This window comes from Carlito syrichta, unplaced genomic scaffold, assembly GCF_000164805.1.
Source record: "Carlito syrichta isolate Samal-C Ts95f unplaced genomic scaffold, Tarsius_syrichta-2.0.1 Scaffold130611, whole genome shotgun sequence".
NCBI classification, from domain to species: domain Eukaryota; kingdom Metazoa; phylum Chordata; class Mammalia; order Primates; family Tarsiidae; genus Carlito; species Carlito syrichta.
The window spans coordinates 69,957-83,860 of NW_007074707.1; the positions used below are offsets into that span (position 1 = coordinate 69,957).

General features: G+C 57.9%; 1 protein-coding gene across 1 annotated transcript in view; it reads right to left on the bottom strand.

Moving 5' to 3' along the window:
• Window positions 1–13,904, bottom strand: part of MCF2L (MCF.2 cell line derived transforming sequence like) — a 68,887-nt gene that overhangs the window by 33,110 nt on the left and 21,873 nt on the right. The window contains exons 4-7 of the mRNA XM_021708089.1: window positions 9,140–9,158; window positions 5,832–5,951; window positions 2,234–2,350; window positions 990–1,139 (exon numbers count right to left, since the gene is read on the bottom strand). Of these exons, the coding sequence (XP_021563764.1) occupies window positions 990–1,139; window positions 2,234–2,350; window positions 5,832–5,951; window positions 9,140–9,158 (406 nt within the window). The remainder of the gene's footprint in view (window positions 1–989; window positions 1,140–2,233; window positions 2,351–5,831; window positions 5,952–9,139; window positions 9,159–13,904) is intronic.

A 13,904-nucleotide genomic window follows, 5' to 3' on the forward strand; every position in this document is an offset into this window, starting at 1 on the left:
GCCCCCGCCTCTCCCTAGGCCTCTCCTGTGCACCCTGCTTTCCTGTCACTCCTGCTTTCCCAGGCAGAGCTAGGGTTTCAGGGAGCGGTGGAGGGAGGGAGAAACCGGAAACCTGGCCTCCTCCCGGCCCAGCTCCGCGGCCTCACTGGGAGGGAAAGGCCGTTTCCAGGGCGGAGCGGCTGGCGGGGAGAGAGGGCACAGTCCTCCGGGCCACCACTGTCCACCAGGCCACCACTGTCCAAAGCCAGCAGCACACAGGGTGGCCAGGGGCATGCGGACACAGGGACATGCTCCTCGGAATGTATTCAACCCAGGACACGGCGGCCTGGATGCGTGAGCACAGGGATCATCCATGCACAGGGAGGTGCCCAGCGCCTGCTGGGTGGGACACCCAGTAGAAACCTGTCCATCACCCTCGCAGGCAGGACGTGTCCAGATGGGGACCTTGTGGTGCCGGACGACTGAGTCTCACTTCACTCAGACTCCACACGTCCCTTGGGCCATGCTGGGCTGGTGACGGTTGACCCGAGGCCAGCGCACATGTGAGCCGCAGTCTGTGTTTTATGAAACCCACGGTTGCCGCTTTTAGAAAGGAACCCACGTGGCCGGGCGCTGTGGCTCGTGCCCGAAATCCCTGCACTTTGGGAGGCCAAGGCAGGAGGACCGCTTGTTGCCAGGAGTTTGAGGAGACGGGACAACATAGTGAGAATCTCGTTTCTACAAAAAGTAAAAAATGGAAAATGGCCAGGTGTGGTGGCCCGTGCCTGTAGTCCCAGCTACTTGGGAGGCTGAGGCAAGACTGCTTGAGCCAGGGGTTCGAGGCTGAAGTGAACTATGGACTCTGTCTCTAAAAAAGCACAAAGGAAGAAAGAAAGGAAAACGTTCGGTTCTTGGCAGAAAGGCTCCGGGCAAACCCAGCAGGGGCCTTTTGGACACCTCGCCTGCTAGAGTCACTGCCCGCGGCACCCGAGCCCCGTGGCCCATCTTACCTTGGCTCTCTCCTTCTTCTCCGTGTGCGCGCACAGCACCGAGCGCGTGGATGGCACGTCGTTGGGCAGCTCTGTCTCGGCCAGCTCGGTCCCGAAGGACTGCAGCATCTGGGCCGTCCGCTTTACCATGATGGCAAAGCTCTCGATCGCCTGGGGCGGGGGGCAGCCGTCACCACGCTGCACCCACCCGCGGCGCCTGAAAGCAGACGCTGGGGACGCTGGGAGTGGTCTCCGGAGAGAGGGCTGCTGGGCATGAAGCAGACTCGCCTAGAGCGCCTCGGCCTGTAGGGTTTTCAGGGCCAGGCCAGGCACACCCTCCAATGCTCCCCACCCAGCATCAGGCTGCGCTTGAGGGCATGTGCTCTCTGTCTCTGCCTGTCTCTCCCACCGTCTGTTTCTGTTTCTCTGTCTTTGTCTCTGTCTCTTTTCTGACTCTGTCTCTCTGTCTGTCTCTCCCACTGTCTCTCTCTTTCTCTCTCTGTGTGTCTCTGTCTCTATCTGTCTCTGACTTACTCTCTGTCTCTCTGTCTCTATTTCTATCTCTGTCTCTATCTCTGTCTCTCTATCTCTTTGTCTCTGTGTGTCTGTTTCTGTCTCTGACTTGCTCTCTTTCTCTGTCTCTATCTCTCTGACTGTCTCTACCTCTGTCTCTCCCTGTATATCTGTCTCTGTTTCTCTGTGTCTCTGTTTCTCTATGTGTTTCTGTCTCTATCTGTCTCTGTCTCTTTTCTGACTCTGTTTCTATCTCTATTTGTCTCTGTCTCTCTGTCTCTCCTACTGTCTCTCTTTGTGTGTCTCTCTCTCTGTGTGTCTCTGTCTCTGACTCTCTCTTCTCTGTCTCTCCCACTTTGTCTCTGTCTCTTTTTTGACTTTGTCTCTATTTCTAGTTGTCTTTGTCTCTCTGTCTGTCTCTCTGCGTGTCTCTGTTGGTCTCTCTGTCTCTCTCCCCCTCAGTCTGTCTCTCTCCGCTTGTTGAGAGGGGTGTGAGTTCACAAACCACAACACAGGGCGTTTTTCCTTTCTGTCTGCAGCCCAGATAAAGCCCCGCCCACACGCATTACTCGTGTTATTCCTTCACGGTGACGAAGGCCCGCAGAGACCGGCTCCTCATTCTGGGGGAGGAGGGCCTCTGTGAACGTGGACGTGTTTGTGGAAAAGGCGGCATCGTGGCTCAAGAGCAGCCCTGCGGGTGGCCGCCAGCTGCCGAGCCCCGCCACCCGCCGGGCACAGCCGACGCCGCTCGCCGTGCGGTGGCACAGCCACCTGGAGTGGCAGTAGTCCAAGGTCCCGCCGAGGTCCTCGGTCAGCTGCGACTTGTCGATGTAGCCATGCAGTTCTGGTACCGAGCTCAGCATTATGACCTGGAAGAGAGAGCGGCCCACGGCACTCAGGTTCGTGTTTTGGGATGAGGTTGGCACCCAAGGAGGATTCCCTGGACGTGGGACACCCAGCTGCCAAGGGACGTTCCGCCTGGTGCTGAGTGCGGGTGGAGGCGCCTGGCGTTGGACCCAAGTGGACAGGCGTAAACCCCGCAGCCCACACCCCGCCTGGCTGCCCTCGGGCAAGTTGCTGTCTGTGTCTCGGCCGCCACGTTTGTACATGGGCACATGGTGACTGATCTCTTCCAGGCGTGGCGAGGCACGCAGGACCCTGATGGGAGGCCCAGTGCACAGCGGATAGGGACGGGCGAGACGTGCCGACGCCCTCCCTGGGCAGGCTAATCGAACAGCGCTCCGGCTGGAATCTATTTAGAGACCCATCTAAGGATGTTTTTTGTCCCTGTTCCTGCTGAAAACGCCACGTGGCCTCACAGGTACTAGCTGGAATCCATCCAGCCAAGTCAGGCCAATGTGCGGGAGCGGGTGGTGGCCCCCGGAGGGCTCTGAGTTCTGTGGGGAATCCATGGCCACCGTGCCCACATGAGCTCTTTCACATGTCGCTGTCAGTTTCTGTGTTCCCTGGCCCTTCTGGTGGTCAGCTCACCCACCGGGCAGAGAAAACACGGTCTCTGCTCTGTTGGCATCAGGTGGGTTCTCTAATAGGTCCCTAGAGGCTCAGTGCAGATGTCACTTGATGCCACTTCGTGTATTATTGAACGCCGTATTAGTTCAAAGTCGGGCTTCTCAGCTGGGGTGACTCACCCCCTCGGGGGATGCCGCGCAGGGTCTGGGGACATTCTGTGTTGCCGTCGGGGGAGACGGCTCTGGCGGACGGAGACCGGAGACGCAGCTAAAACCCCACAGCGCGTGCGGCCCTGCAGCACACACGTGCTTCCATGTGGCGGCAGCGCCCAGCTGAGAACCCACTGAAGCGTCGTGCTCACTCCAGGAACTTGTTGCGTGTTTGGTCGCAACTAGAAACTAGAAAGCAGAGTTCTCGTGGAGACAGCTCCATTCTCCCTGTGCTTCTGAGAACACTGCTCATGTGCTGCCACGTAGTTCCATCTGCTTGCTGAGCCACGCTCCCTCCCCTGTAGTTCCTGCCCCCCCCCGTTACGTCCTGCCTGAGCCCGCACGTGTTTAACGGGGACAGAAAAGGTGCCAGGAGCTGCTGTTTTACTTAACATGTTTTCTAGTGCTGAGTTCAGCCTGAGGTGCCCAGACACGGACACGGATACATTTTTTTTTTTTGAGCTGGCGTCTCACTCTTTCACCCAGACTGGAGTGCACTGGCTGCTCCCGGCCACCGCAGCCTTGACCCGCTGGGCTCCGGCGATCCTTCCGCCTCAGCCTTCCAAGTAGCTGGGACTACAGGCGCGTGCTACCACGCCCGGCTAATTTTGTGATTTATTGTAGAGATGAGGTCTTGCCAAGTTGCCCAGGAGGATCTCGAACCTGCGGGCCCAGGCAGTCCGCTCACCTCGGCCTCCCAATGCGCTGGGATTACAGGCTGAGCCACCGAGCCTGGCCCAGATACATTTTGAAAGCTTCGCTTCTCGAGGATCTTTTCTATCATTTCTAAGGGTTATCTAAATGGGTGAGTCTGAAGATGCTGTGATTTCTGCAGAGCCGTGTTTGATGACTTGCTAATACAACACCGCAGAGCCCCTCTGCAGAGACAACGGCGTGGACATCAGGTGGCCCTGCGTCCTGAGACAGCATGTGGCAGAGAAGTCTGGCTGATGTGCTAGGAGGGAGGACCGGGCACGCCGCTGTCCCCTGAGCCCCAAGGGTTGTGCCACCTGTGCCAACCACGCGGAGTACAGCCTCACATGGCATCGAGCCTGTCACCGTGTCGGCACGAGTCCCGGCCGGGCGAGTCACTGCCTGTGTGGCTTCACCTTTGGTCACATCCAGGACATTGACTGTGCAAGAACTAAGGCTTCTCTGATGCTATCAGAAATGCGGGTGCACAGAGTTTCCCAAAGGCCTGGAAGCCGGTGGTTCTCAGGGCCACCAAGGCACGACCTGCACACACAGATCCCGGAGGGCCCCACCCACGGCCACGGCTGTGCAGAAGGCCCGCCTGACCCCATGGTGGCCCCACGCCAGCCATCAGGGCCGCGGGGCGATTCTGGACTTGGCTGTTGTCAGAGCGGACGGGCCTTGTGACCCCCCTGGGCCGTGGCCAGCAGGGCAGAGGGAGGAGGAACCCGGAGCAGCTTCTCTCCACCCCGCCCGGGGCGGGGCCTGAGTGCCAGGGGAGGACAGGCAGGGGCGGGAGCCAGCTTCAGGGGCAGTGGGGGAGAGGTCGGTGCACCTGCAATCCCACCTGAGTATCCCACGGGAGTGCTGCACCCGTGTGCTCCTAACCGGCGGACCCGATCTGTGTACCCACCCGCACGCTCCACCTGTGCACCCTGCCTCCTGCACACCCCACTGGCACGCCTTGCCTGTACAACCTGCCTTTGCACCGTGTCTGCACATCTCACTTGTGTCCACCCCACCTGTGTACTCTGCCTGTACACCCCCACCCCACTTGGGTCTCTACCTGCACCCCCCTGCATGCTACACCTGTGTACCCACCCGTATATCCCACCCACACACCCCACTTGCTGACTCCACCTGCGTACCCCACCTGCATACCCCCTCTGTATGCCCCGCCCGTGTGTCCCACCTACATATCCCACATGTACCGCCCCACATACACCAAGGCACAGGTAACACCCTCCTGCAGAGCAACCCAGTCCTGGAGTCTTAGATTCCCAAGAGTCACCGCTGGTAATGCCGAGGGCTCCAGGGTGCCCGGTGCTGGACCGCACGCTCCTGCTCTCTTTGTGACAGAGAAGAAGTGACCTCATGGAAGTCACTGCGGGCTCTTTTCAGGGCCTGACATGGCTTGGGCTGATGACCAGCCTTCATGGGTCGCACGGGCTTCCTGGACTCTGCAGATTTCAGGGCCTTGAGGAAGTCTCTGCTCTTTAAAGGGCAACAGATGGGTGCTAGCCAGCGGCCTTACTCGATGGGCAGTTTTGGGGAGGCTGTCAGTGCTGGGCCAGTGTCATGGAGAGAGACAGGGACCCTGCTGGTTGTTCCAGGCCCAGCCCACCCCCTGCTGGCAGCTGGGACTCCCTCGTGGGCCCCGGGGGAAACACACCCACCTCCCCGACCCCTCCTGTCCCCGGCTGCTGGCCGAGCCTGGGCTGTGTTCCTTGCTGGGGGGCTGGTGGTGACCCTTTGGTCTCCGAGGTGTGAGAGAACCTGCACAGTCTGGACTGTCAGCCCGGGGGTGGGGTGGGGGAAATACAGGGTCATGCTGTCCCTGCTGCATCAGGAGGAAGCCTCCCAGCACGAGGACGCCCGCTGTCCGAGGCCAGTCCCTTGAGCATTTTGAAGGTCCCAGGCAGGCTGAGAATCAGTTTGTGCAGCTCTGCTCACGCAGAGCGAAAGCGGGGACACTTACCGGCACCTTCATCTTAAAGTCATCTCTATTGAACTTGAAGGCGATGTCGGAGAGGGTCCTTTGGAAAAATCCCGCTGGGCGAAGGACCAGGACGAGCTGGAGGTTTGCTGGGAAAGACGCCTGCGGGCGGACGGAGAGAGGAGGGCCTCAGCGTCCTCTGCACAGCGGGCCGAGGCACCCACGCCCGCTCATGCCCGGGCCACACGGGGAGACCCCGGGCCGGGTGTTCTCCGCACAGCACGTGCACACCGGGACAGGATCGGCACAGAGGCTGCTAGCGGCCCTGCCACATTACCTGGTGCAACTGGGACTGGGTGGCTAGAAACCTAAACGTAAAAAGCTCACAACAGCCGTTAGGGTGGAATCATGGCTCCCAGGTCCTCATGCTGAAGCTCCAGGCCCCAGCGCCCTCAGCATGTGGCCCCGTGCAGAGGCAAGGTCTTCACGGCGGCTGGGGGCAGCCCTGATCCAGCACGGCTGGCGTCCCTGCACACAGGAGCCTGGGACATAGACCGGGCGCCAGTGAGGACAGGGCAGAGGTCGGGCGATGCTGCCACAGACAGGGCGCTAGGACTGCTGGTCACCACGGATGCGGGAAGAGGCTGGGCAGACTCCCCTCCCAGCCTCCCGAGGATTCAGCCCTTCTGACACCCTGATCCCACTGTGCAAGAGTAAATCTCCGTGATTAAACCACCTGTCTGTGTGTTTTGTTACAGCGGCCTAAGGAAACCAACACACTTATCAAATTAAAGGGGAGAAGAAAGCTGTAGGGACCTACATGTATTCTCTAAAAAAATTTTAAAAGGCAGGCTCACATCCGGGTGTGCACACACGCCCTCGAATGCAGTTACAGGCATGTGTCTGTCAACGGGCTCTGCCACTTGGGTGGGTGTGACCTTGCGGAAGTCACTCCATTTCTCGTCTACCAAACGGAGACGACGGCAGGGCCCGCTCGCCACACTCCTGCCCGGCTAGACCCCAAGCAGAGCTGTGACAGGTGGTGAAGGCCCTTCTGGGCGCCAAGTGACGTCCAGCGGCGGAAGCCCGGGAGACGCCTCCTCCAACTAAAGGGGAAATCGGAGGCAATGGAGGGTGACTTCTGAATAAGCAGGTTCCAGTCACCTCAAATATGATAGGTAGAAAGACCTCATCTTTACCAAAAATTAAAATATCAGCCGGGCGTGGTGGCACACACATGTAGTCCCAGCTACCCGGAAGGCTGAGGCAGAAGGATCGCCTGAGCCCAGGAGGTTGAGGCTGTGGTGAGTTGTAAAAGTGCCACTGCCCTCCAGCCTGGGTGACAGACACAGACTCCCGCTCAAAATAAACAGACAGACAAATAAACAAATGGAAAGCTAGAGGTAGATATAAGCAGAGGAAGGACCTGGGACAGAGGTGACAAAATAGTCTTTTGTAAGTGAATAACAAAGGAACCACCCAACTGGGCCTGGTTTCTTCCGTCTGCGACAAAACACCATTGCTAACTTCCAGGACTGAACTCGGTGGACTTGGGAGCTGATCTCTGTGACGACCCTAAAAATGTGGCTTGTAGATGGACAAAGAGGAGCCCACTCACGAAACAGAAAGCATCTCATGCCTTTACAAAGCACAACTCCTGCCGATGGGGCCACGCCAGCCATGCCATGCGCCTGGTGCTTCGGGGAATCCTATTTGAAAAGGCCTCCCCATGTCCCTCTGGATCTGCTCAAAGCCACATTCATCCAGCCAGCGTCATGCGAGTAATTTTAAACAGTGCAGACAAAACAACCAACTACATCTGCCTGACAGTGGCGAGAAAAGAAACACAAGCTCACATAAAAATATACATTGAAGGTGTATTTGTGTCTCTCTGTTAACAGATGAGCCCATCCCAGAGTCTGAATCAGAAGTAGTCGGTGCCTCACACCTGTCATCTCAGCACGAAGGCCAAGGCGGGAGGACTGCTTGAGCCCAGCCTGAGCAACATAGTGAGACCCCGTCCAAAAAATAAAAAAATTAGCTGGGCGTGGTGGCACACACCCGTCGTCCCAGCTACTTGGGGGGTTGAAGCGGGGGCATCGCCTGACCCCAGGAGGTTGAGGCTACAGTGAGCTGTGATCACGCCACTGCCTTCCAGCCTGGGCGACAGAGACCCCGACTCAAAATAAAAAACGAAAAACAGCACAGCTGGGTGCGGCTGAGCAGTAGGCCACGCCCAGCCAATTTTTTTATTTCTTGGACGGGGTCTCACTATGTTGCTCCGACTGGGCTCAAGCAGTCCTCCTGCCTTGGCCTCTGTGCTGGGATGTATATTTTTATGTGATCGCTGTCCTTGGGGAGTTTGGACACGGGCACTAAGGACGGTCATTGACGTGCGTGCAAGACCGTCTCCGGTAAAACCAGCTCCGACCACAACATGGCCTTTCGGGGACCCGCCCCCAGCCACTGCTCCCCTGGGCAGCCTGGAGAAGACACAGGCGCTCTGCACACACCCTGCACACCTCCGATGGGTAGACACTGCACAACACAGCCTGACGGCTCGACACTCGCCAGGCCAGGCAGGGCAGAAGTCAAGAGGGGTCCTGCGTGCCTAAACCTGACGGCATTTGGCTGCAGCGCTGTGCCGTGGGACCGTCGGCTGATTAAACACCAGAGGGGACAGGCCATGGCTTCCGTGCTCACCCACCACTCGAAGCCAACCCCCAGGGCACCCTGCCTGCTGCTTGGCAGACTCTAGAAGGCTCTGCGAGCCTTCCGGTGCCTCTCTCTGCTCGAGCTGCGCCAGGGCTGGATGGCATGCTGGCACGTTTCTGGAAAGCGGTAAGCCAGCTCCCTGGACCGGTCCCCATGCCGTCAGCAACGGGGCCGCCCCGCGGCGGGGGGCACAGAGGGAAGAGGCTCGAGACTGGCCAGGCCCCGAGAATGCAGGACGTGGGATCCGGAAGCCGTGGACACAGGTTTGCAGGCAGGTGTAGATGCTAACCTCAGACCCCTGCAGGCTCACCTCGGAAATGCAGCCACGTGAGGCCACCGCAAACCCATGATTCAGGCAAGGGGGAACAGCGGACATGAAACACGCGGGCAGCCGATGGGCGCCGTGGCAGCGATCCCATCTGGTGGGGGACACAGGGTGGTCACTGTGCCCCTCGTCCGCGTTTTCTGCAGGTGTGAGTTTTTCAAAATGAGAAGCTTTGAAGCCCCACCCGCTTCCACCCCCAGAGTGGCCAGGTCTCCCTCTGCCCCCCAGATCGCACCTCGACGCAAATGCCTCCGAGTCACCAGAAGGCAAGGCGTTTCCTCACACGCGCAGTGAGCTCCAAGCTGCAAACAGCTGAACGAAGGACGGAACTGGGGAGGCCTCCCGGCCCCCACCCGCACGGTCTGCCTTGGAAATTACCAGTCGAGCCAACCACGGGCCCTCAGGGCCGCCCGGCCGTCAGGGCCAGGACCCCAGGGAGCCCCCTTCTCTCGGCTGAGACAAAAAGTCCCTGTCACGTGTGGAGGACTCAGAGCTCTGCATTTTTTTCTCTGCTCATGTTTTTAAAATATTTGTTCCTACACTTAATGGACAAATATTCATTATATTCTTAAGTATTTATATTTGTTTGCCAACTCATAATTGTGTTTATTAAGTACATTTATGTTTAATTGACACGTGTTATATTTATTAAGTATATTGATGTGTTTAATTGACACAATAATCGTGTTGTTTATTAAGTATATGTTTTTAATTGACACAATAATTGTGTTATATTTAAGTAAACTTATATTTAAATGTTTAATTGACACGTAATAAATGTGCTGTTTATTAAGTACATTTGTTTGTGTTTAATTGACACATAATAATTGTGCTATATTTAAGTATACTTATGTTTTTCTGTCTAATGGACACATAATAATCATGTTATGTTTATTAAGTATATTTATATTTTTGTTTGACACAATAATTGTATTATATTTAAGTATATTTATGTTTTTATTTCTAATTGACATGTAATAATTGTGTTATGTTTATTAAGCATATTCATGTTTTTGTGTCTAATTGACACATAACGATTGTGCTATATTTAAGTATGCTTATGTATTTATGTCTGATTGACACGTAATAGTTGTATATGTAGCCAGGCTTGGTGGCTCAGCCTGTAATCCGCGCCTTTGGGCGGCTGAGGTGAGTGGATTGACTGAGCCCGTGGGTTCGAGACCCACCTGAGCAGCGAGACCTCATCTCTACAATAATTTTAAAAAATCAGCCGGGCACGGTAGCGCACGTCTGTAGTTCCGGCTACTCGGAAGGCTGAGGTGGAAGGATCGCCGGAGCCCAGTAGGTCGAGGCTGCGGTGGCCAGGAGTGAGACTCCAGCTCACAAAAAACGAAACAAAAAAAATAGTTGTATACGTCTGCGGGCCACACAGCGATGTTCTGACCCAGGAGTCTACACCAGAATGAGTGACTCAAGCTGGTTAAACAGCCGTTGCCTCACCTGTCATCGGTTTGGTGGGGAGAACACTTAAAGTCTGCTCTTCTGGCGAGTGTGAAAGACACATTGCTAAGGTTTGGACATCTGTCCCCTCAACACTCATGTGGAAACCAGTCCCCAACATGGCGGCATCGGAGGCGGGGCCTCGAGGAGGCGAGTGGGTCATGCCCGCCCTGCCTTCACAGATGGGTCTGTCATGGGAAGAAGAGGGAGGGAACCCCGTGCTGGCTGGCACACTCATGCCCTGTCACGCGATGCCCTGCACACCTTGGGATGCTGCACGTCCCTCCCGCGAGAAGGCCCTCCCCAGACACGGCCCCTGGACCGTGGCACTTGGCCTCCCCAGGGTGAACTGAAGGCCCAGGGTCCCCCAGCTCGTCGCTTGTCCCTTCCCTGCACACAGGCTGCGAGGGCTGGCAGGCAGAGCCAGAGTCCTGGCCTCAGGCAGACCAAGCATGGCTTGAAATCCGCCTTCCGAGCCACCGCCGTTAGGGTACCGGCTGAGTCTGCACGAGGCGAGCTCTAAGCTCCGTGTGCACACTCGCCTATGAGTCCAACACATACTCCCGCGCACGCAGGCACACACGCCGCCATGGAAGAGGGCCAGGTTCTGCAACTGAACCCCAGCAGACCAGGCTGGGTGTTTTACAAAAGGCACCTCCACCCGAGGACGCAAGGACAACACAGTGGCCTGACATGGGGGAGAGGCGCCTGTCACCTCTGCCTCTGCTGCTGGCCCAGACCCTGAGCCTGGAGCAGGTGAGCCTGTGCCCCTGCCCGCTGGGTCCCCTTGGGCTCGGCTCCTGCTGGAAGCACTGGAGGGGGACGGTAGGGGACGGACCCTGGCTCTCCCGTGGTTTGCTGTCCTGTTCCAAGCCAGGCTGAAGGCATCCAAGAAAGAAGAAAGAACACCCCAAATCAGGGAGGCTCAGCTCATGAGATGGCACACATGGTGGCTAAAAATAGCCCCTCGCTGCAGCGCATTATGTAAGTGCTGAGCCCACTTGGGGTGTGTGGACACGGAGAGGGCCCTGCCACCGGCCTGCCCAGGGCTCTGGCTGTGGCGTGACCAGGTGCACAGTGCTGTCGGACATGCAGCTGGCCCATCTGGAAGCCGTCTCGAGGGTCCTGCTGGCCTCAGCTGACACTAACAAGTGGTTTCTCCAAGCCACTTGGGAAGGAAGCAGGGCTCCATGAAGGCCGAGGCCAGCAGCCCCAGTGGCATCTGGGCACCCGCGTCAAGTGGACCGCACCATCTCCGGAAAACTGAGCCAAGACCTGGTGGGGCTTTCGGTCCGCCCTCCTGGGGCGCGTGCGGACAGTCTCCGGCCTCCACCGCCCCTTCCCCGCCGCAGAGACCCTCACCCTCCTGGCTGGCCCGGCACCCGGGTGCGACCGCGTCCACGGCTGACCCTCGCCCTGGCCGGTTGACACTGACTGAGCACAAGGACAGCCGTCCCTGGTTGCCTCCTGGCCTCTCGCTCTGCCTTTTTCCGTGGGTCTGACCCACGGTCTTCGCCGAGGGAGGGCCCATCCAACGTCGCCGTCCCTCTCCCCTTGGTGGGACACGTCCCTTCCACTCCAGTGGAACGGGGAGACACCATCCCTGGGGCATAGGCTGTCTGGCAGCAGGCCTGGCACGTGGGCCTCATGTCTGTGATGACTCTGTGGTCCAGCATCCACCCGGATGCTTCCCAGGGTCCTTGCTGGCCACACCGTGACGCTTGCTCAAGGGCCTGCACCCCTGGGCCGCGAACGTCTGCCTCCTCCCTTCCCAGCTCGTGCCGCACCCACACGTAGGGGTCTCAGGACACGCGTGAAGCGTGAAGCCTTGCATTCATGGGGTCAGCAGATCCTTATAGCGAGAGAGCTTTGGAGAGCAAAGAGAATCTGTGGCAGTCCTGCTGGGAAAATGCTGACTTCGACTGTTTCCAAACCAGTCCCAGAGAACTCCGAGATTTACACAGAAAAGGACAGAAAAAAATCCTATTTGTGTAAGAATCAACACAGAAATAGGAACTTCAGCAGGAGGCTGTCCGTTCTGACGTTGACCCAGGTTTTGTGTTGAGCCGGCTGCCGCAGGTGCCCACCTGACCACAGACGCGACGGTGTGCGGCGGGCACTTGGCCCCCGAGGGTCAGCACCGGCCGGGTTCCGTGGACGGGGTCGTGTCCTGTAGGCCCGTCTCCCAGGAGCCTCAGCTTTAGAGAAGTTTCTGTAGCTCTTGAAAAGAAGTCTTGCATGTGGGAGCTTCTTGTCAACTGACCCAAGAGTCACCAACCGGCCCGAGGGACCCGCATTGTGATTGGTAGTGGAGGGATCTCGGCCACGGGGGATGGGTGCACAGAGGCAAGGTGGCACGTGTGGTGGCGCGTGCGTGGAGGGATCTGGCACATGTGGTGATGCGTGAGAGGAGGGATCAAGGCACACGTGGCGATGTGTGTGCGAAGGTCTCTCAGCACACGTGGAGGGATCTCGGCACTCGTGGTGATGGGTGCACAGTATCACAGCACACATGGTGACACATGTATGAAGGTCTCCTGTCACGTGGTGATGTGGGCACAGCACTCCCTGGGCACGCGTGGGGATGCGTGTCCCGAGGTACTGCAGCCCCAGGCCCAGGCTGGGGGTGGCCTCAGGGGGGCGGACACGCCGGCCTCCGCAGACAAGGGAGAAGGCGGGAGCCTCAGGGATGGAGCCTGCCGGAGACTGGACTTCCCGGGGGTGCTATGGGGACAGCGTGGGAGGGACAGCGGGGCTGCTGCACGAAGCGTTCCAGGCGACCGCAGAAGTGTGAGGGGCAGAGATGCGCTGTCAGCGAGGACGCGGCCACAGGGTCACACCCCATGGCCACGGAGGGCGCCCGTGGGTCCTGGCACCGTGAGCACCGCGGCAGAGAGGCTGACTCATGCACGTCACACCCAGAAACATGTCAACGGTGGATTCACAGCAGAGGTGGATGGATGGGAAAGACACAGACGTTGCAACATGTCATCTGTTCCCCAAGCCACGACACGCTTGCCGGAAGGTCACGGCCTCCGTCCACCCCAGGATCAATGTATCCACTGACGAAGTATTTGCTGAAGGTCTACGCGCCCAACCCGGTGGGCTCTTACCATTTAATTTTTAAGATAGCCTGCTGCTGGGCGTGGCGGCTCACACCTGTCATCCCAGCACTTTGGGAGGCAGAGGCAAGAGGACTGCCTGAGCCCAGGGGCTTGAGACCAGCCTAAGCAACTTGGCAAGACTGCATCTCTACATCAAAAAATTAGCTGAGCGGGGTGGCACGTGCCTGTAGTTCCAGCTACTTGGAAGCCTGAGGCGGAAGGATTGCCCAGGCCTGGAGGTCAAGGCTGTGGTGGCCGTGAGCTGGCCACTGCACTCCAGCCTAGGCAGCAGAGTGAGACCCCAACTCAGAAAGAAAGAAAAAGAAAAGCCCACTATGACATCATATGCAAATTCACTTTAAAATGTAAAAGAAAAGTGGACACATTGGCTGTTAACTGGCAAAGTCTCATCCAAGCACTTCCTGAATTTCCGGGGCTGCCAGAACAAGGGAGCTGGTTACACAGCTCGCCCACTTTTCTGGAACACCCTGAGTGCTTGGAATATTTCGG